Raw genomic sequence first — 20,779 nt, forward strand, 5'->3', positions numbered from 1 at the left:
AGTCAGTCAACCTGGTTGTCTGCTACTTAGAACAAAACTGTTGTCTATAGTTGTGCTACCATACCCGTGCGCTCTAGTTGTGTTGGCATTTCAGGGAAAATACACAGCCGGTTGAGAGATAATTATCAACAGAAAACCCCAAATCTACGTTATGCTACAAAAAAGAAGATTGAATAAGTACTTTCATTAGTTAATTCTTTCCAATAAATATTAAATTCGCAATAGAACAAAAGGGCAAAAAAGCATAACTTTCTTGAATCTTAGAATAACCAGCTCCAACAAAGACATAAGTTCAGAATGCACAGTAAAAAGACATATACAAACATAACAATAGATAATTCGTCACGTAATGTCACTGCACACAAACATGCTAGCCTTAGGTGCATGCTACACAGAGCACACTAACTTGACTCACAAGAAAACAGCCTCAGAATATCATTGGACACAACAGGAAGAACTTCCACTGACATTGCTTACATAGCAAAAACAGTTGATAATTTAGAAGCAAAAATGCACGAAAAATAAAAAATTGCCACACTGTGAAAGAAGATAAAATATTTGCCTGCATCCCATGCCCAGGCCTTATATCACAAATGAGTTTCTAACCTGTTTAAAGATAGGCAGCTGAACAATCGAATTTTTGAGTAATAGTAATTTTGTACACATACTAGCCCGCAAAATAGAAAAAGACTGCAAGAATTTGAGGAGCAGTGGAGTTTATAAAGTACAGGCCCCTGTTCTCATGACTTCTACGTAGAGAAAATAAGGAAGAATTTCAAAATTTATTTTCCGAGAAAACAGTAATTATTTCAGATTCGACCGCTTTACCAAATTAGGTATTGCACAACATACACTGGAAAACGAATACATTAACAATAAAACAAAAACAATTTTGTAGTACTACACACTGAAGCTAATGACAGGACGCTAAATATGTTAGAACAACTGGAAATCTACCTCCAAAGAATCAAAAAAAGTGTGAATCTATGTAAATGAACAGACAGATTTCGCTAGACATAACTATTTAAGCAACTTTAAAGATTTATTTAAAATTTATTCCTGACGTATATCAATTTTTAATATTTATTTTATAGACACTAACTGATAATTTTTTTTTGTCATACAAAATGGGGGGGCTTCAGTGACGTGACGAAAGGATAAACCAACGGCTGCTGCAATGAAAGGGTTGAAATTGTTCTTCCTTGATTGTGTGGTAAATATTTCACTGATTCTCAGCATATTTTCGCGAAACAAAAAACCCAACGTCTAAACCTCTCATAACAGAAAATGCATTTTGTGTCACTCAAGAACCGAACTAAATTATCTATTACGACAGAGAGCACCTGACGATGGATCCAGGGTCCGAAATGCATCGTGGATAAAAATAAAACATCGAAAAATGTTAAATTCCGGTATAATCTTTTATTTATGATGCCTAGGCGCAGATATGTTACAATAAACATCGAAATATGGGAACTAACGTTGAACGTTTTGTACACGTGTGTGGTGCTATGAACAGAACGTTGCCTTACAGAGACTAGAAAGGACATAGCAATCAAAATATGTAAAGTAAAGACAATACTAGTTTTAACGTGTAGATTGAATTTTCTCACGCTGAGAATACAGAAGAAACAATCTGTTCACCTTGGTAAAAACTTTGTACGGCCAAGATCACATTAATATATCTTTATTTACAACAACCGATATCGACGAACTTTGTTGTTATGTACAGGTCTACAAACTTTTTGTTATAAAACTCGTTTATTTTGAGTCTGAACATCACGTCAAGTTGTCATGTTAGTGAATAAAATGTAGCACATTATACAAAGGTTTGTCGTAGTTGAATGAAAGAAATACCATACTTCTTTACAGGGCGTAGGGGAACGACGCGAGAGACCCGCGCCGCCTTACTAGACAAGGTCCTAGTGGAAGTGGTTTGCCATTGCCTTCCTCCGACCGAAATGGGGATGAATGATGATGATGAAGACGACACATCTCGAAGCAGGAAAAATCCCGGACCCCGCGGGGAATCGAACCCGGGACCCCGCACTCGAGAAGCGAGAACTCTACAGCGAGACCACGAGCTGCATGTAAAGTCAAACAGTATCTTGTGCATTTGGCCATGTGATATGTAGCGTGCACAGATGATTGTAAAGTCATAAAAGACAAAGTACACAATTAGGTGCACAGCAGCACATCTATTTACGATACCTATATATGATGTAATCATTGAAGATCCACATTAGATAGCGTATAATGTACAACGATCTTGGCTTTAGAAAGTTTTTAATTTATGGGCATGACACTTGGGTGCCTACACTGGTGATGAGTAAGATTCAAGTAACAAAAAAAATGGTTCAAATGGCTCTGAGCACTACGGGACTTAACATCTGAGGTGATTTGTCACCTAGAACTTAGAACTACTTAAACCTAACTAACCTAAGAGCATCACACACATCCATGCCCACGACCGTAGCGGCAGCGCGGTTCCAGAATAACGCCTATAGCCGCTCGGCCACACCGGCCGACATCCATGTAACAGAAATGAGATTTTTAAGAAAGGATAAGGATGCTTAAAGTAAGACATAATACGTAACGAAGACATAGGAACACACGATAATTTTTGTAACGTTGGAGAACAGGTGAATGATTACAGAAGATAGTCGAAAGAACGTATTTATGGAATGTATGAAGGGAGATTGTCAAAGCATGTAAGGCCCTATGAAGTACCATTAGGAAGAAGAGACTGGAAGACGTAGGCAAAAATGGGAATTACTCTGAATGTTAAGTCGGGACAGGCATTCTGTCTAGTCCATGAAGTGCAGAGAAAGAAGTACAAACACAAAATGAGGAAAGAAGAAAGGATTCACTGTGTGTGTGTGTGTGTGTGTGTGTGTGTGTGTGTGTGTGTGCCAGCCAGCACCGCAGCGTCCGAGAAGGGGCTGTCTGCAGTGCAGGAGCGCTGGATGGATGGCGATGTGGGGGCGGAGAGCAGAGCTGCCGTGGGCCCTGGACGGCAGCCAGGGCCGGCTCCTCCATTCCCAGATAGCCGCGGGGAAGGGCTGGAGAAGGGTGGAGTCGCTGGCCCCGAGCCACCGCGGTCACGTTAACTGTGCGCCCGGCGGGCCCTTTCATACTGTCGCGGGATCACGTGCCAGGGGGCGGGAATTAGTCTCCTTCAAAGGACTAAAGAGCAGGCGTCAACCGAACCGTGTCCAGGTGATACGATTCAGATACCAAACTGACATAACTAGTCAGAACATAACAAGAGGATACTGAATATGAAGACACCCGTTTTATCGCAGCACGGAAAAGTCTCAGTTTATGAAACGCCTCTGTTCGATGGTTGATGCCCACTTTACTATGATCTTTTGGATGTATCGTTGTATTCTACAGTATAAAGAAGGTTACTGAATAAGTTTTTCAAAATACTTCAGTGGGTAGTTAAAACGAATGATAAAACCATTGCCCATCACGAGACTGATCGCTGCCTGGTCATGTTCCAGGGATGCAGGGGAATAATAGGGTCCTGCAAAAAGACTTCCCTTATTTGGAGAGGTCGCTGAATGAGTTGTGTTGGAGATACTGATGTGGAGGGAATGTCGATCGATAGTGGCGCAAGTGCGATTGTCAGTAGGCGAGAAAGTGTTGTGGAGGAGTAGGTTCCTAATGGTCGTTCTGCGATTGCCACTCAGCGAACATTTCGCATTCTGTTCAAGCTTGATTGACGTGCATCAGCTTCTGAGGGCAAAACTATTCGAGTTTGGATATCAAACTTCAGACCATTAGGTTATGCATCGAAAAGAAAATCTGTTGGCCGACCTCGGACTGAAAAAATGCTGGAAAATATGGCACGTGTAAGAGTGTCCCACCAGATACCTCCAAGGCGTTCAGCACGTAAACATACAGATACCCTTGGATTGTCTGATAGGAATGTAAGAAGAATCTTGCTCAGAGATCTTCACCTGGATCCATACAAAATGAGGGTTACCCATTAATTAAATGAGAGAGATTTTCCAACTCATGGTGCTGTGCTTGAGGATATTCTTCAGAACATTCATGGCGCTGTTTCAATTTCTTCTGGTGACGCCCACTTGCACATGTCAGGTAACTGAGTAAAATTTACTGTAGCAGGCAGAAAATCCCATAGAAACTTCACCAGGGTCCGCTTTGACCCATTGTGAGACACTTTCACACTTCTTCGTTGAATTTGATGCGTGATGTCCGTATTTTTACGAGGACGATGCGGTAACGATAATGGTTACATCACTATTATCACAGAACAGTGACCTCTGTCCTAATTAAGTTAAACCACTTTATGGGGGACCATGAAGAGATAGGTCTGCTTTCAACAAGATGGAGCCACAGCTCACACATTCGGGCATTCTCTAGAAGTTTTGAGGTGGTTATTTCCCGGACGTCTTCTCTCTTCGCAAGGAGACATCGGCGGCCCACCGAGATCACTCATTCATCACTTTGTGAGTTTTTTCTTTGGGGACACTTAACGGTTCTCGTGTATTAACATCGCCCCACTACCCTGGAAGCACTTAAGCAGATAATCGCCCAGGAAGTGGCTGCCAATCCAGTGGAAATGACACGTAAAACTGCGAATAAGTTCTAGAAGGACTTCGTCAATATGTCGCCAATTGAGGACGCCATTTACCAGGCATGATTTTTAAAACTCACAAATATTAAATGGTATGGTATTTGTTGATCAGAAATAAAAGTAGTTTCTCTGTATCTTTCTTTGTTTGTTAGAAAGTACCTTATGAAGCACGAGAGACCTTCTTCCGGGACCCCATACATAAGATGATCTGAGATGAATGACGAATAGCTAACGCAAGTTTACGGGTCGAAAATGTGGAAGTTCACTAACATCAGCGACTGCGAGGAAGGGTAGATAGCTATAGCCCAATACCAGGGAACGAGAATCTCAAAAACAGCAAAATGGTCGTCTTTTTGCGTGCTGCTGTTTTGAAGGACAGCAAACCCATGAGTAACCGACAAGGTGTTGGACGTCCATAAGCGGAGATCTTTTGTAGATCTGATGACAGAGAACAGTGCTACTGCTGATCTGTGTCTCAAAGCAAGTTATTCACCGAACAATGTCGAACATGGGACTCCGAGTCAGAAGGTCCATAAATGTTCCCTTCCTCGCCCAGCGACATCATCAATCGCTATTGCAGTGAGCACGCGATCTTCTATACTGGAGAGTGGATCAGTGAAAACAAGACACCCTCTCATATCAATAACGGTTACTGTTACATCTGGTCGGTGTTCGCGACCTGATATGCCGTTGTCTAAATGAACACTTGCTTCAAACGGGCGCTGGTCTGTGGGGGTAATATTTTTCTGCAGGATTTATTTACCTGACCTTCCATGGGATCGGTGGAGCCGGCCAGTGTCGCCGAGCTGTTCTAGGCGCTTCAGTCTGGAGCCGCAAGACCGCTACGGTCGCAGGTTCGAATCCTGCTTCGGGCATGGATGTATGTGATGTTCTTAGGTTAGTTAGGTTTAAGTAGTTCTAAGTTCTAGGGGACTGATGACCTAAGATGTTAAGTCCCACAGTGCTCAGAGCCATTTGAAACATTTTTTGTTCGGTGGAAGTAATGGAAGGTACTATTGCGTTTTTGGATCACATAAACTTTATTTCCGACCAGCTGCACCCATTCGTGCTCGACAATTGCCCAGACAGCGGTGGCATTTTTCGACAGGATAATGACTATGTCGCAAGACACAATCGTGCTATAATGCCCTTAGGACCATGATAGTGACCTCACATTCAGGTCGTGGCAACTAAATTTGCGTGATATGAACCCAGTGGGGCACATCTGTTACGTTATCGAGCCCTAGCATCGCACCAAATATCGCCATCTGTAATTTACTAAAGTTGCTTGACCTGCGCGTAGACTTGTGGAGTCATACCTGTAAAATCTATCCATAATTTGTCGAATCCATATCGTGGAGAAACACTCTTGTGTACGGTTCCAAAACCTAGATTAACAAAGAATTTCTGCAATGCTGTACGAAAGGTGTTCCCGTTCCTTTTCTCGTCACAAATTTTGTACGGATAAAGTTAGTTAAACAGAGCAAAAACATGGTGAGGAATCTATACTTCTACAGTCTGATTCAGAGAGAGTTGGAGGAGTTTCAAGACGGGATTTGTACTCTAGAGGATAGTGGTTGAAATTCCCGTTCGTCCATTGATATATAGATTCCCGCGGTTGCTCCTAACGAAATAAAGAAAGCATTACAATGGTCGCCGTCCTTCCAAAATTCGAGCTTGTGCTCCGCCCCTAACGACCTCATCGTCCATGTTTCTTAAACCCCAATTTTTTTTTTCTCCTTTTCATTATATACACTGGAGACCAAAATTAAAGCAACAAAAGGAAATTTTTCGAGGATGCTTTTATTTTGCCACAAAGTACTGTAAACAGGTGATAGCAAAGTAAAGACAATGCAAAGAATTCAGAACGCAAACAACGGCAACATGCATAACGCATACTAAAAAGTTCTTCTTTTCTTTCAACTTAACGGATTTGCACACGCATTCCGACAACTGGTTAATGTGATCAGTATGGGGGTGTTACCCCCACTGACAGCAATAGTGGCCTGACAACGATGGGGCATGCTGTGAATAAAATTATCAGTCTGCTCGCAATCTTGAAAAATGAAACTTCCTGGCAGATTAAAACTGTGTGCCCGACCGAGACTCGAACTCGGGACCTTTGCCTTTCGCGGGCAAGTGCTCTACCAACTGAGCTACCGAAGCACGACTCGCGCCCGGTACTCACAGCTTTACTTCTGCCAGTACCTCGTCTCCTACCTTCCACACTTTACAGAAGCTCTCCTGCGAACCTTGCAGAACTAGCACTCCTGAAAGAAAGGATTTGCGGAGACATGGCTTAGCCACAGCGAAAGGCAAAGGTCCCGAGTTCGAGTCTCGGTCGGGCACACAGTTTTGATCCGCCAGGATGTTTCATATCAGCGCACACTCCGCTGCAGAGTGAAAATCTCATTCTGGAATCTTGAAAAATGTTTGTGGGCGCTGACGTGATGCAAGCCATCTCCCTAGTGCATCCTACACATACTCTATGGGATTCAAATTGGGAGAAAGATCAGGCCACGCAATGCGTGCAATATTGTCCGTTACCAAGAATACAATAACCACTCGTGCTCTATAAAGTCGAGCATTATCGTCCATCAATACTGTCGTGCCCTTACTGCTAAATGACGGTCCTCTCTTCTGAAATCACGCTTGGTCGGCCCTACCCAGGTCTTCAGGGTAAAGTTTCGGTCTCTATAAATTATCGCCACATCAGTTGGTACCATCTTTCTTCCGTTCTTTCTAAGGCCCTCAGTGAAGCTTGTAGGCACATTCTCTGTGCGGTACTGCACCATCTGTGACAATGTACACTGCGACTGTGTGTGGGACTACCCGGCAATCACTATATCGTTTCATGGGTACCCTGACGTCAACGTTGGTATGATTGTCTGTCGACCGAACTGCCATCTTCCGTGCAGAACAAAATCATACAGACATCTGGTTGACAGCTTATATGATTATATCGTGAATTAGACACAGGACGGGAATATATCGGTTGCTCAAATTCTAGATGACAAAAACTTCAGAGTAAATGCTTAAAATAACTGCGGCAGCTTCGCTACAAAACATACGCTGAGGGGGCAAATGTCATGGGATTTCTCCTAATACCTGTGCCAGACCTCGTTTTCCCGGCATTGTGCAGCAACTCTATGTGGCATGGTCTCAACAAATCATCTAAAATGATCTCCGTAAATATTGAACCATGCTGCCTCTATAGCCGTCCATATCTGCGAAAGTGTTGCCGGTACAGGATTTGGTGAACGAACTGATCTCTCGATTATGTCTTATAAATGCTCGCTCGGATTCATGACGGGTGATCATTTAGTATAAGAGTCCAGAATGTACCTCAAACAAATCGCGAATAATTGTGGTCCTGTGACATGGCGCATCGTTGGCTGCCAATTGTCTCCAACTAGCTCAACATAACCATTTGCAGTCAGTGATTGGTTCAGTTGGACCAGAGTCCATTGGGGCCCCCCCAGGGGGTCCACAACTCTTTCGTGGATACGTGCGTGGCGAGCACGGGGCCCCGAGCCATTGCAGCCTTCTTTCTCTCCCGGGCTGCATTTCCTTTCCCTTCCCCTCCTTTCCCCTCCATACCCCTTTCCCCTCGCCCTCTCCTCCCCCTCTATTGGTGTCCTTGCTTATGTTGGCCCCCGCAATCCTCCGGGTTCTGTTGGTTTTACACTCTGGCTTTGTTGCGTAATCATCTCCTCCTTTTGGCATTCCTTGGTCCCCCTCTGGGGTTTGACCTCCATTCCAAAATTTCTCTTCAGTAGTGTGAGCCATTTGGGGAAGAGCACCTTACCTAGTGTCTCCGACGTGTGCCCTCCTAGTATATTCCACCTTTCTTCTACGTCGTTGTCTGATGCTAGGGTGCATAGCCAGCACGGTAGCCAGCCCGTGTGGTGGGGTCGCTATGTACCCTTTTGGTTGAGCCCCCTGAACACACAGGGATCACACTTCTGATACCTGAGCTGTGACCTCCTCATGCATGCCTTGGAGTGGTTGCTCGTCATCCTGGAGCATCGGAACTCCCGGCAATGGCCGCCGTGCCAGACGGCCCTTGCTGTGGCTGGGTGGCGCCCGTGAGGAGAGCCCCTGATCGGAGTGGGTGGTATCAGGGCGGACGCTATGCAGATGAAACGCATAAGGGTCCAAACCTCTGGCCGCTCTTCTGCGGCCGTCTCTCTGCGTGGTACTGATTCCTCAAGTGCTGCTTCTCTTGCCCCTTCGGCCTTCCCTTCCGTGGCTACCCCCTGGGAGGAGGGTCAGGCCCGTCGTCTAGGGGCAAAACCTTTCCCCCGTTATCTAGTTTGCACCAGGACTGATGGAGATACTTTCACCAGTGTCAAACCTTTATTCTTTGTGGAACACATTGAAGACAAGTTCGGCGAAGTGGACTCCCTGAGCAAGATGCGGTCGGGTTCGTTACTGATAAAAACTGCTTCGGCTGCCCAATCTGCGGCCCTTCGTGCCTGTACCCATCTTGGCACAATTCCCGTGTCCATTACCCCTCACCAGTCTCTAAATATGGTACAAGGTGTGATTTTTCACAGAGACCTCATCCTTCAAACTGATGAGGAACTTCGGGACAATCTCGGACGGCGGGGTGTTCACTTTGTTCGGCGTGTTCAGAAGGGTCCTAAAGATAATCGTATTGATACTGGTGCCTTTATCCTGGCCTTTGAAGGGGATACCCTTCCTGAGAAAGTTAAGATTATGGTCTATCGCTGTGATGTGAAGCCGTACATCCCACCTCCTATGCGGTGTTTTAAGTGCTTGCGTTTTGGCCACATGTCTTCTCGCTGTACCCAGGACCCTCTCTGTGGTGACTGTGGACGTCCACTCCATGAGGGGAGTCCCTGTGTTCCCCCTCCTGTATGTGTAAATTGTCATGGTAGTCATTCTCCACGTTCAGCAGATTGCCCAGTCTATAAGAAAGAAAAAAAGATACAGGAGTATAAGTCTCTTGATCGTTTAAGCTACACAGAGGCCCGTAAGAAATATGCACGATTGCACCCTGTGTCCATGACATCTAGTTACGCCTTGGTTACATCTTCATCCCTTCCTCCCCCTTCCTTACCCCCATCCCGGACCCCTCTCCTTCCCCCCTCCCCTGCGGCTCCCACACCTTCTCCCCTGGGCGCTGCTCCCCCTCCCCAGCCGGAGAAGTGTCCCACTCCTTCGGCGTCTGCCGGTCAAGGGCGCCTCTCCCGGGATGCCCCTTCCCGGCACCTTCCAGGTCAAAGGTCTGCTGCAGCGCGGCGACCGCGAGAGCCGCGGTCTATCGGCCCCCAGGTCGCCCGGTCACTTTCTGTTCCTGATCTTGCTGCAGCTGGCTCCATTATGCCACACAGCCCTCCTCGAACTCAGCCTGAAAAGAAGAAGAAACATAAGTCCCGGGACAAAGAGCCTCTGGTGTCACCGGAGGTCCCTTCCCCGGCTTCACAACCGGATTCTGACCTGTCGTTTATGGATGTCGCCCCCTCCTTGTCGGTGACGGGTGGGGACCCGGCGGTATGACTGGATTTAGCGTGTTCAGCCCTCATTTAAACCATCGTTTTGTGGTTCTCCAATGGAATTGTAATGGCTACTATCGTCACCTTCCGGAATTGAAATCCCTTCTTTCGTCCTACTCAGCAGCTTGTGTGGTTCTCCAGGAATCTCATTTTACTGATGCTCACTCACCGACCCTCCGTGGGTTCCGTGTTTTCTGTCGAAATCGGGTCGGACCCTTGCGGGCTTCTGGTGGCGTTTGTACGTTGGTCCGTACAGACATTGCTAGCACGTGGATTCCTCTCCAAACTACATTGGAAGCAGTTGCTGTTAGGGTCCACTTAGACTCTGCAGTCACAGTATGCAATCTTTATCTCCCTCCTGACAGGACTCTTACACCTGCTGCCTTAACCACCCTTCTTCAGCAACTTCCTCCTCCCTTCCTCCTCCTTGGGGATTTTAATGCTCATCATCCTTTGTGGGGCAGTGCCTTTCCATCTAGACGAGGTCTTCTTATCGACCAATTTATTGCAGACCACGACCTGTGCCTTCTTAATGATGGCTCCCCTACTCATTTCAGTGCTGGTCATGGTATCTTTTCTGCCATTGATCTTTCTCTTTCTTCTCCCTCTCTGCTCCCTTCATTACACTGGTCGCCACACGACGACCTTTGTGATAGTGACCATTTCCCGTTGATTATCACGCTCCCTTCCCGCTCCCCGATGGAGAGGTTACCTCGTTGGTCTTTCCACCGCGCCGATTGGCCTCTATATACTGCACAGGTCGAGTTTTCTCCCTCTTTGTCGGGTTGTATTGATGACGTCCTACGTGACGTGTCTGACGCGATTGTTCGCGCTGCTAACCTTGCTGTCCCGCGCTCATCTGGACAATTTCGTCGTCGGCAAGTCCCGTGGTGGAGTACGGCCATTGCCATTGCCATCCGTGATCGCCGTCGAGCTTTGCAACACTTTAAGAGGCACCCATCTGTAGCCAGCCTTTCTACCTTTAAGCGCCTTCGCGCTAAAGCCCGTTATTTAATCAAACAGAGCAAGCGGATATGTTGGGAACGATTCGTTTCTTCCCTTGGTTCCACTGTCCCTCTGTCACGGGTATGGGCTACACTTCGCTCTCTCCAAGGTTGCCATCGGCAGTCCACCCTCCCAGGCCTTCACCTCCCAGATGGCATTTGTACGGACCCATTAGTTCTTGCAGAACATCTTGCGACCCATTTTGCAGTGGCATCAGCGTCGGCCTCCTATCCAGCTGCTTTCCTTCATCAAAAACAGCAGGCTGAAGCTGTCACCTTATGTTTCACCACTTGTGAGTCAGAATCTTACAACGAACCTTTCACTGAATGGGAATTTCTTTCTGCTCTATCTGCTTCTCATGATACGGCTCCTGGCCCAGATTCCATTCATAACCAGCTGCTTCAACATCTCAGTGCTCCACAACGGCACCATCTTCTTCGGGTGTTTAACCGTATCTGGCTCCAGGGTGACTTCCCTTCTCAGTGGAGGGATAGCATTGTGGTTCCTGTCCTTAAGCCTGGTCAGAACCCCCTATCTGTTGACAGCTATCGGCCAATTAGTTTGACCAATGTTGGTTGTAAGTTACTTGAACGGCTGGTAGCCCGTCGGCTCACTTGGGTCCTCGAATCTCGGGATCTATTGTCCCCTTACCAGTGTGGCTTTCGAGAGGGACGATCTCCAATCGATCATTTGATTCGCTTGGAATCCGCAGTTCGGCAGGCTTTTTCCCAGCGCCGCCATTTGGTTGCAGTGTTTTTTGACCTTCGCAAGGCCTATGACACGGCCTGGCGCCATCACATCTTACTAACCCTTCATCAGTGGGGTCTTCGGGGCCCACTCCCGATTTTTATCCGCCAGTTCCTGATCCATCGGTCATTCAGAGTTCGAGTTGGTACTGCTTTTAGTTCTCCACGGACCCAGGAGACGGGCATCCCACAGGGTTCTGTCTTGAGTGTCCTTCTTTTCCTCATTGCTATCGATGGACTTGTGGCCTCTGTCGGTCCCTTGGTCGCCCCTGCCCTGTATGTGGATGATTTCTGCATTTGGGTTAGTTCCTCCTCGATGCCATCTGCAGAACGGCAGCTCCAGGTGGCTATACGGCGTGCCTCTGCATGGACCCTCTCCCACGGGTTTCAATTCTCTCCTTTAAAATCGCGGGTGGTCCACTTCTGTCGCCGTACTACGGTCCACCCTGATCCAGAGCTCTATCTCGCTGCACAAAGATTGCCTGTGGTTCCACAGTTTCGTTTCCTAGGTCTTCTTTTCGACAACAAGCTCACTTGGCTGCCCCATATCAGACTCCTGAAGGTAGGATGTTTCCGTAAACTCAATGTCCTTCGCTTCCTTGCCCACTCCTCCTGGGGTGCGGACCGTTCCCTCCTCCTCCGTCTTTATCGTGCTCTAGTTCTGTCACGTTTGGACTATGGTTGTCAAGTTTATGGTTCAGCTGCTCCTTCCACGCTGCACGTGCTGGATCCAGTCCACCATCGTGGTATCCGTTTGGCCACCGGTGCCTTCCCTACTAGCCCTGTTGATAGTCTCCTGGTTGAAGCTGGGATCCCCCCCCTTTCTGTTCGGCGGTCCCAGCTTCTGGTGTCTTATGCCCTTACTATCCGTTCTTCTCCCGCTCATCCTTCCTATTCTATCCTATTCCCAGACCATGGACGTCGCCCGCCTGACTCCCGCCCTCGGGCGGGTTTACCGGTTGGGCTGCGCCTTGCGTCTCTTACCCGTGATTTTCGGCTTCCTTCTTTGTCCTGTCTTCCTCGCTCCCTCCCCTCCACCCCTCCTTGGTTAGTTCCTCGGCCTCGACTTCGGATGGATCTCCACCGCGGACCGAAAGATTCCATCCCCCCGGTGGTGTTCCGTACCTTTTTCCGCCAAATTTTATGGGAGTTTCGGGATGCTGTTATTTTTTACACTGATGGCTCTAAATCTGCTGATCATGTTGGGTATGCCTTCACGTCCTCTGTTGGAACGGGAAATCATCTGCTGCCACCTACATGTGGGGTGTTTACTGCGGAATTGATGGCAATTTCCCGGGCCCTTACCTTTATTAAACAATCCCAACACAACCGCGTTTTGTTATGTACGGACTCGATGAGTGGCCTTCTTGCTATTGACCGGTGATTTTCGCGCCATCCCTTGGTCTCTGCCATCCATGACCATCTCGCTGATCTTCACCGTGCTGCTTGTTCCACTGACTTCTTATGGGTCCCGGGCCATGTGGGTATCCCGGGTAATGAGCTCGCTGATCGTTTGGCTGGGGGAGCAGTTACTTACCCCCCGTTTTCCGTAACCCCTCCTGCAGCGGATTTACGGCTTCACATCAAATCCCACTTTGCACAGTCATGGGCCAATTCTTGGGAGGCTACTCCACTGTCTAATAAACTTCGTGCCATTAAGGTGAATACAGGCCCATGGCGTTCTTCCTTTAGCCTCTCCCGCAAGGACTCGACCACACTGTGTCGTCTCCGCATTGGCCATACCAGGCTGACCCATGGTTTCCTTTTGCGTGATGAGCCACCCCCGCTATGTGGTTGTGGAGCCTTCCAGTCAGTGGCCCACATTTTGGTTGAATGCCCCCTTCTTTTGGCTCTGCGTGCTAAGTACAGACTCCCCCACACTTTACCTTTGATGTTGGCTGACGATTCCCGGATGGTCTCTCTGGTTCTAGGTTTCCTCCGGGAGAGTGGTTTTTATTCTCAGTTTTAAAGTTTTTAATCTCCCTCTGGTGTTGGGGCAGGGCGGTGAGTGTTTGGGTGTCTCCCACTGTAGGCAGTGTTCAGAGATTCCCGATTCACCTCCCTGACCGGAATCCTCTTTTCTTTCCCTGTTACTCTGTTTTTACCCCTTCTTTTTAAGGCTTGGTTAGTTTTTCTATTCCCATACGTACTTTCTGCATTATAGCAGTTGTACCTTTTAAGTCACAGGTGGTCTTGCCTATGCTGTTTCAGCATAGTGTTGGGTTCGTTCTCTTGCCAACTTCCCTCATTTGTTTTTACTAATGACATCGTGACTGCCCTTTTACGTTTCCCCTTTATCCGTTTTATTTTTCTGACTATACTGAGATGTCCCGTTAGCAGAATGGAGTCTATTTGAAACAAGGGACTGATGACCTTGCTGTTTGGTCCCTTTAACCTCAAACAACCAACCAACCAACCATCCATTGGGGCGTAGTGCCTCGTTGGCAACATAGGTCTATGGCTTCATGGGGGTCTCCGCCACACTGGAACCCTGCCACCGTCTTTTATCAACTGAAATCGGGACTCATCTGGTCAGGTCACAGTTTTTTCAGTCGCCCAGGATCAACGGATAGGGTCGCGAACCCAGGAGGTACGCTGCAGGCGATGTCATGCTGTTAGCAAAGGCACCCTCGTCGGTCATTGGCTGCCTTAGTCTATCAACGTCAAATTTCCCCGCACTGTCCTAATGGATTCGTTCGTAGTACGTCCCACACTGAGTTCTGCAGTTACTCGTATTTAACTGACAGCTCTACGCTGGTCTCAGTCGTTAAGTGAATACCGTCGATCACTGCGTATTCTGAGGTGAGACGCAATGCCTGGAATCTGATATTCTCAGCACACTCTTGACACTGTATATCTCGTAATGTTGAATTCCGCAACAATTTCCGAAGTGGAATGTCCCATGGGTCTAGCTCCGACTACCAATTCACTTTCAAAGTCTGTTGCCGCGCGGGGTAGCTGCTGGTCTTAGGCGCCTTGCCACGATTCACGCGGCTGCACCCCGTCGGAGGTTTGAGTCCTCGCTCGGACATGAGTGTGTGCATTGATCTTAGCGTAAGTTAGTGTAACTTGGATTAAGTGGCGTGTAGGCCTAGATACAAATGACCTCAACTTTTTGGTCCTATAGGAACTTACCACCACCACCATCAAAGTCTGTTAACTTCTGTCGTGAGGCCATAATTACGTCGGAACCCTTTTCATATGAATCATGTCAGTAGAGATGGTATCTCCGCCAATGCACTGCCCTTTTATTCGTTGTGAACGCGATACTGCCGTCATCTGTACACGGGCATGTCTGTACCCCATGATTTTTTTTATCTAAGTGTGCAATGACGAACCATATTTGGTCCTACTCTGAAAGACTGCTAATTATTGTAGTGAAAATGGTGAGATTCCCCCAGTGAGCTCATCTGTTCTTTCTACTGGTGTTGAGTACACAATATCCTTTACGTAAATTCTTGGGTAAAGGCATGAAAGCATGCAGACAACTGAGCGCGCATTTCAGTAGACATGGGATCCCCATCCAAAACCCTCAACCTCATAAGCTAGGTCGAGGCGTCGAGGCACGTTGCGCAGGTACAATTTACCAGCGCGGAACCGCGATAGAACAACATGATGTTCCACAGAAGTCAAACCCTGCGTGCCTTACATAGAGTCTGAGTACGTATGTTACCCAGTAATGATATCCTGCAGGTGTGGCCAGAATGTAAATTGGCATATGGATTTTTAATATCCTATACATGTTTAGTGCAGTTTAGAAATACCTTTCCTTTTAAAATATGACTCATCAGTAAGCATCACTAGTTCTTGAAAATTGCGTCCAGGACATGTTATCATGGACGTATCTTGAATCACATGGAGTTTGTCCGTCTTTGACGATGCGATTACGTGACAATGTTGGAATATACAAAACACTTAAATCTAAGCAACTGATCTTCTCTGATGAATTAATTTGTACCCCACTAAGTCGGACCGGTCGCAAGGATTTTCAAATCAGCTTCTCATGTCTTACGAAAAAATGTGGGATAAGATGGTTACTTAAGATGTTCTTTACTGTCAATAACTACGACATACTGTGTAAATATTACGCTGTTTTTTTTTTATTCTTAGGTTTTACATGGAACCACAAACTATGAAAAATTGAGGTTTCCATCTCAGATAAGTTTCATCCCTCGTCAGTGAAAAACCACCACCATGTGCCATTTAAGAACAATTTTATTGCAGCTCTTTTTCTTTTTTCTGATCAGTCTTCTGACTGGTTCGATGCGGCCCGCCACTATTTCCTCACCTGTGGCAACTTCTTCATCTTGCAGTAGCATTTACGGCCTATGTTCTTATTTGTTGGATGTTTCCAGTTTCTGTTTTTCTCTACAGCTTTTACCACCTACAACTGCCTCTTGTACTATGGAAGTTATTCAGAACACGTCATATCACCCTGTCCCTTCTTGTCATTGTTTATCATATGTTTCTTCACTGAGTCTGAGGAGAACTCCATCATTATACTCAATCTAATTTTCAACGTCCTTCTATAGAACCACATCTCAGAAACATCGATTCTCCTCTTTTACAATTGTCCCATAGTTTATGATTCACATATGGACAATACTATACTCCAAATTTATATTCTCAAAAATTTATTTCTCAGATTTGATATTGCACGCTTTTCTTGACAAGGAATCCCTTCTATGCCTGTGCTAATACGCTTTGTATTTTTTATGTATTTCACCTGCTAAAGTCAAATTATGCGAGATGTTAGAAATTCTGAGAAAAATAGCGGTAAGCCATAGGGAAAGACGGATAATATACAACAGACACAGGAGCCAAGAGGAAACTATAAGAGTGTAAGACCAAGAAAAAATGCTCGGAATAAAAGGAGCGTAAATAGGAACATAGTTTTTCTCTCCTGCTGTTGAATCAATACATTGAAGAAGCAATGACGGAATTCAGGTTGAAAGGATATAAGAGATAAGATTCACTGATTGCACTGTTGTCCTCAGTAAAAGTAAACAATAATTACAAGATCTGCTGAATCGAATTAACAGTCTAATGATTACAGAATATTGACTGAGAGTAAATCGAAGAAAGACGAAAGTAACGAGAAACAGCAGAAATGAGAACAGCGAGAAACATCAGGATTAGTGATAAAGAAGTAAATTAAGTTGGCAACAAAATAACGCATGACGGACGGAGCAAAAGGGACATTCCGTAGTAGTGAAACACCGACTGTGAGAAAACCGGAATAAAGAGGTAATGCTAGAGAAGAACGCTGAAAATTAGGTGGAATGATAAAGCAAAGCAGGAGTAAGCTCTCCACAGAATCGGTGAGGTGAGGAATATAAGGAAAACAATGACAGGAAAAAGGTACAGGATGGTAGAACATGTCTTAGGATAACATGGAATAACTTCCACGGTCCTAGAGGGAGATACAGAGGGTAAAAACTGAAGAGGAAAACAGAAATTGGAACACATCCAGGAAATAACTGAGAACGTAGGTTGTAAATGCTACACTGAGATGAAGAGGTTGGCACAGGAGAGGGATTCGTGGGCGGGTCGTATCAAATCGGTCAGAAGACTGATGATACAAAAAAGAGCAAATAAATAAATAAGAAAAATAAAGAAAATGGATGTTGTTTGTCTAGGCAGAATCACCAACGCCGGTGCGGCCGGCAGCTGTTTGTTGTGAAACAGAAGCAGTTATAAAAAAGTGCCTCAGGCGCATTGTTTTCTCAGGACCTCGTATCACCTGACGTCACCGTTTCCGAACACAGTTCTCTAACGAAAAATGATCAGGTGAGGATCCTGAATAGGACCAGGCTTACTAAAGCTTGATTCTGAGATCAACTTTTAAGTTTGTGGCACCTAACTTTACCTACAGTTTTACTGTTTACACCACTTTGTCCTTGAGAATCCTAAGTCGAGTAAGACCTCTAGGGAATGCAACATTCCCTGTGAATTACTGGGATCCCAGAAAGAGGCAGCTGTGACAAAACTATTCCATCTGCTAAAACACCCTAAGAATTCAAGAACCACGTAATAATTCCTACACCAAAGCAGGTAGGTGCTGACAGGTGCGTATGTTATCAAGTACCCTTATAATAATTCGTGACTGCAAAGTATCGATACAAATTATTTACAGAAAATGGAAAACCTGGTAGACGGAGAGATGTAACAACACGTGAGGTAGTATATATTTCTGCTAGTACTTATCTTACAAGAAAGCCCCATCTACATTTATAACATTTTTACACAGTTAGACGAGGAATGTGACGATGTTGACGGGAATACGCTGAAAGTAGCGCAGATATAAGACAGAAACCAGACTGAAGTTATATGACTCGAGGGATACAATTGCAACACAGTCGTTGAGAATGAAACGGGGATGTCGCCTAATCACTACAGTATTCAAATGGTTCAAATGGCTATGAGCACTATGGGACTCAACATCTGAGGTCATCAGTCCCCTTGAATTGAGAACTACTAAAACCTAACTTACGTAAGGCCATAACACACATCCATGCCCGAGGCAGGAGTCGAACCTGCAACCGTAGCGGTAGCGCGGTTCCAGACTGTAGCGCCTAGAACCGCTCGGCCACACCGGCCGGCCCACAGTATTCAGTCCGTACATTGAGTAAGCAGTAAAGGAGACCAAATAAAAATTTGCAATAAGAATTATAGTTGAGGGAGAAGCATGTCGCCAGCCGTGGTGGCCGAGTTGTTCTAGTCGCTTCAGTCCGGAACCGCGCGATTGGTACGGTCGCAGGTTCGAATCCTGCCTCGGGCGTGGTTTGTGTGATGTCCTTAGGTTAGTTAGGTTTAAGTACTTCTAAGTTCTAGTGGACTGATGACCTCAGATGTTAAGTCCCATAGCGCTCAGAGCCATTTGAACCATTTGAGAAGCATATCGATGACACTGCAATTCTTTCAAAGATGGCAAAAGACTTGGGAGAGCAGTTAAACCGAATGATTACATGTTGATTAGAAGTTATAAGATGAACAGCAATAAAAGTAAAATGAGGATAATGGAATGTGCTTGAATTAAATCAGGATATTATGAAGGAAATAAAGGTTAGGAAATGACACAGTAAGAGAAGTGGATGAGTACTGCTATTTGGACAGTAAAATAATTGATGTTGGCTGGAGTAGAAGGAATACTGAATGCGGAATAAAGATAGCGCGAAGAGCGTTTCTTAAAAAGAGTAATTTGCTAATATCTTATATAAATTTAAGTCTTCCACGAAGATATTAGTTTGGAGTGTAGCTTTGTATAGAAGTGAGACGAGGATGATAGGCAGTTCAGACAAGAGGAAAGTAGAAATTTTTGGAACTTGGCGCTACGTAAGTATGGTGATGAACAGATGGGTCAATTGATTAAATGATAAGAGTTACGGAATCGAAGTGGTGGCAGTGGGAAGGGTGAATTTTACGTCACTGCTTGACTTAAACAGGGTATAGCTTCCTAGAACAAATCGAGACGCATGAATGAAATGTCAGTTTGAAATGCACAGAACTGTGAGAGGTAAAATTTGCAGGTGGGGACCAAAGGATGAATACGATAAGCAGTTTGAAATAAATGAAGGTTGCAGTAGCTGTTGGTAGATGAAGAGACAGATAATAGCGGGGACAGCTGCCAGTCTTCGGACTGAAGACGAATGCTACAACATCGATTCAAGTCCTAAGTATTTTGGATCGCTCTCTATAACGTGCCAACAAAGCAGCAGAACGTTAAAAGATGGAGAACACACGTCTACCTGTACTCACCGGTGTGCTCGATCCTGCGCCCGCCGCGAGCCTGAAAGCCGGCGGCTTGTGCGCTGTTGGAAGGCGTGAAGCTGAAGTAAGCCAGGAACTGCGACCGCAGCGTCTGGTCCGAAATCCTGCAACACGGAGTGAGGGCTATTTTTCCCCAGGCAAACGCGTTACCTGCTACACAGAGACAGAGCTTATACTTTCCTCAACTGGCTAAATCTCACCTACTAATCTTCTTCATCTAAATATACGTATGTACTCCGCTAGCCACCACGCGGTGCCTGGCAGAGAGCATAATTCGCGCCAAAGCCATATTTCCCCCCGTCTGTTCCACTCGCGGATAGTGAGAGGGAAAAACAACTGTCTGAACGCCTCAATACGAGCTCTAATTACCCTTATCTTTGAATGGTGATCATTGCGCGATATGAAAGTTGGTGGTAACTTAGTGAGCAGCCCCTTGCGTTTAGCGCGTCTCTAAATGTACCAGTCTCGAATCTAGCCGCTCTTCTTTGGGCCTTCTCAATCTCTTGAATCAGTCCCAACTGGTAAGGTTTCCATACAGACGAACAATACTCCAAGACTGGACGAACTAACGTATTGTAAGCTATTTCATTTGTTGAAGGACTGCATAGCTTCAGGATTCTACCAATAAACAGAAATCTAGAGTTCGACTTGCCCGTTACTTGTGTAATCTGATCATTCCATTTGAGATCATTTCGAATAGTCCCACCCAGATTTGACGGATGTTACCATTTCCAAAGACTGGGCATTTATTTTGTACTCGCACATTAATGGGGATTTTCGCCTTGTTATACGGAGCAGATTACACTTACTAATATTGAGAGATAAATACCAGTCATTACAAGACGCATTTATTTTCTGCAAATCCTCATTGATTTGTTCACAAATTTCGTGTGATACTACTTTCCCGTAGACTAGAGCATCATCGGCAAAAACAATCTAATGCCGCTGTCAATACCATCAAACAGATCGTTTATGTAAATCGTAAAAAGCAGCAGACCTATTTCACTGCCCTGGGGAACACCTAAAGTTACACTCGTTTCTGTTGAAGTCACCCCGTGCAGGGCGACATACTGCTCCGTCTGTTAGAAAACTATCTATCCAACCGCATATGTCATCGGATAGGCCGTAAG

General features: G+C 45.8%; 1 protein-coding gene across 1 annotated transcript in view; it reads right to left on the reverse strand.

Moving 5' to 3' along the window:
• The window catches only part of LOC124798953, a 356,047-nt gene that overhangs the window by 234,680 nt on the left and 100,588 nt on the right, over positions 1-20,779 (reverse strand). Inside the window, exon 5 of the mRNA XM_047262487.1 lies at positions 19,638-19,753. Coding sequence (XP_047118443.1) covers positions 19,638-19,753 — 116 coding nt within the window. The remainder of the gene's footprint in view (positions 1-19,637; positions 19,754-20,779) is intronic.

This window comes from Schistocerca piceifrons, chromosome 5 (genome assembly GCF_021461385.2).
Source record: "Schistocerca piceifrons isolate TAMUIC-IGC-003096 chromosome 5, iqSchPice1.1, whole genome shotgun sequence".
In the NCBI taxonomy this organism is placed as follows: domain Eukaryota; kingdom Metazoa; phylum Arthropoda; class Insecta; order Orthoptera; family Acrididae; genus Schistocerca; species Schistocerca piceifrons.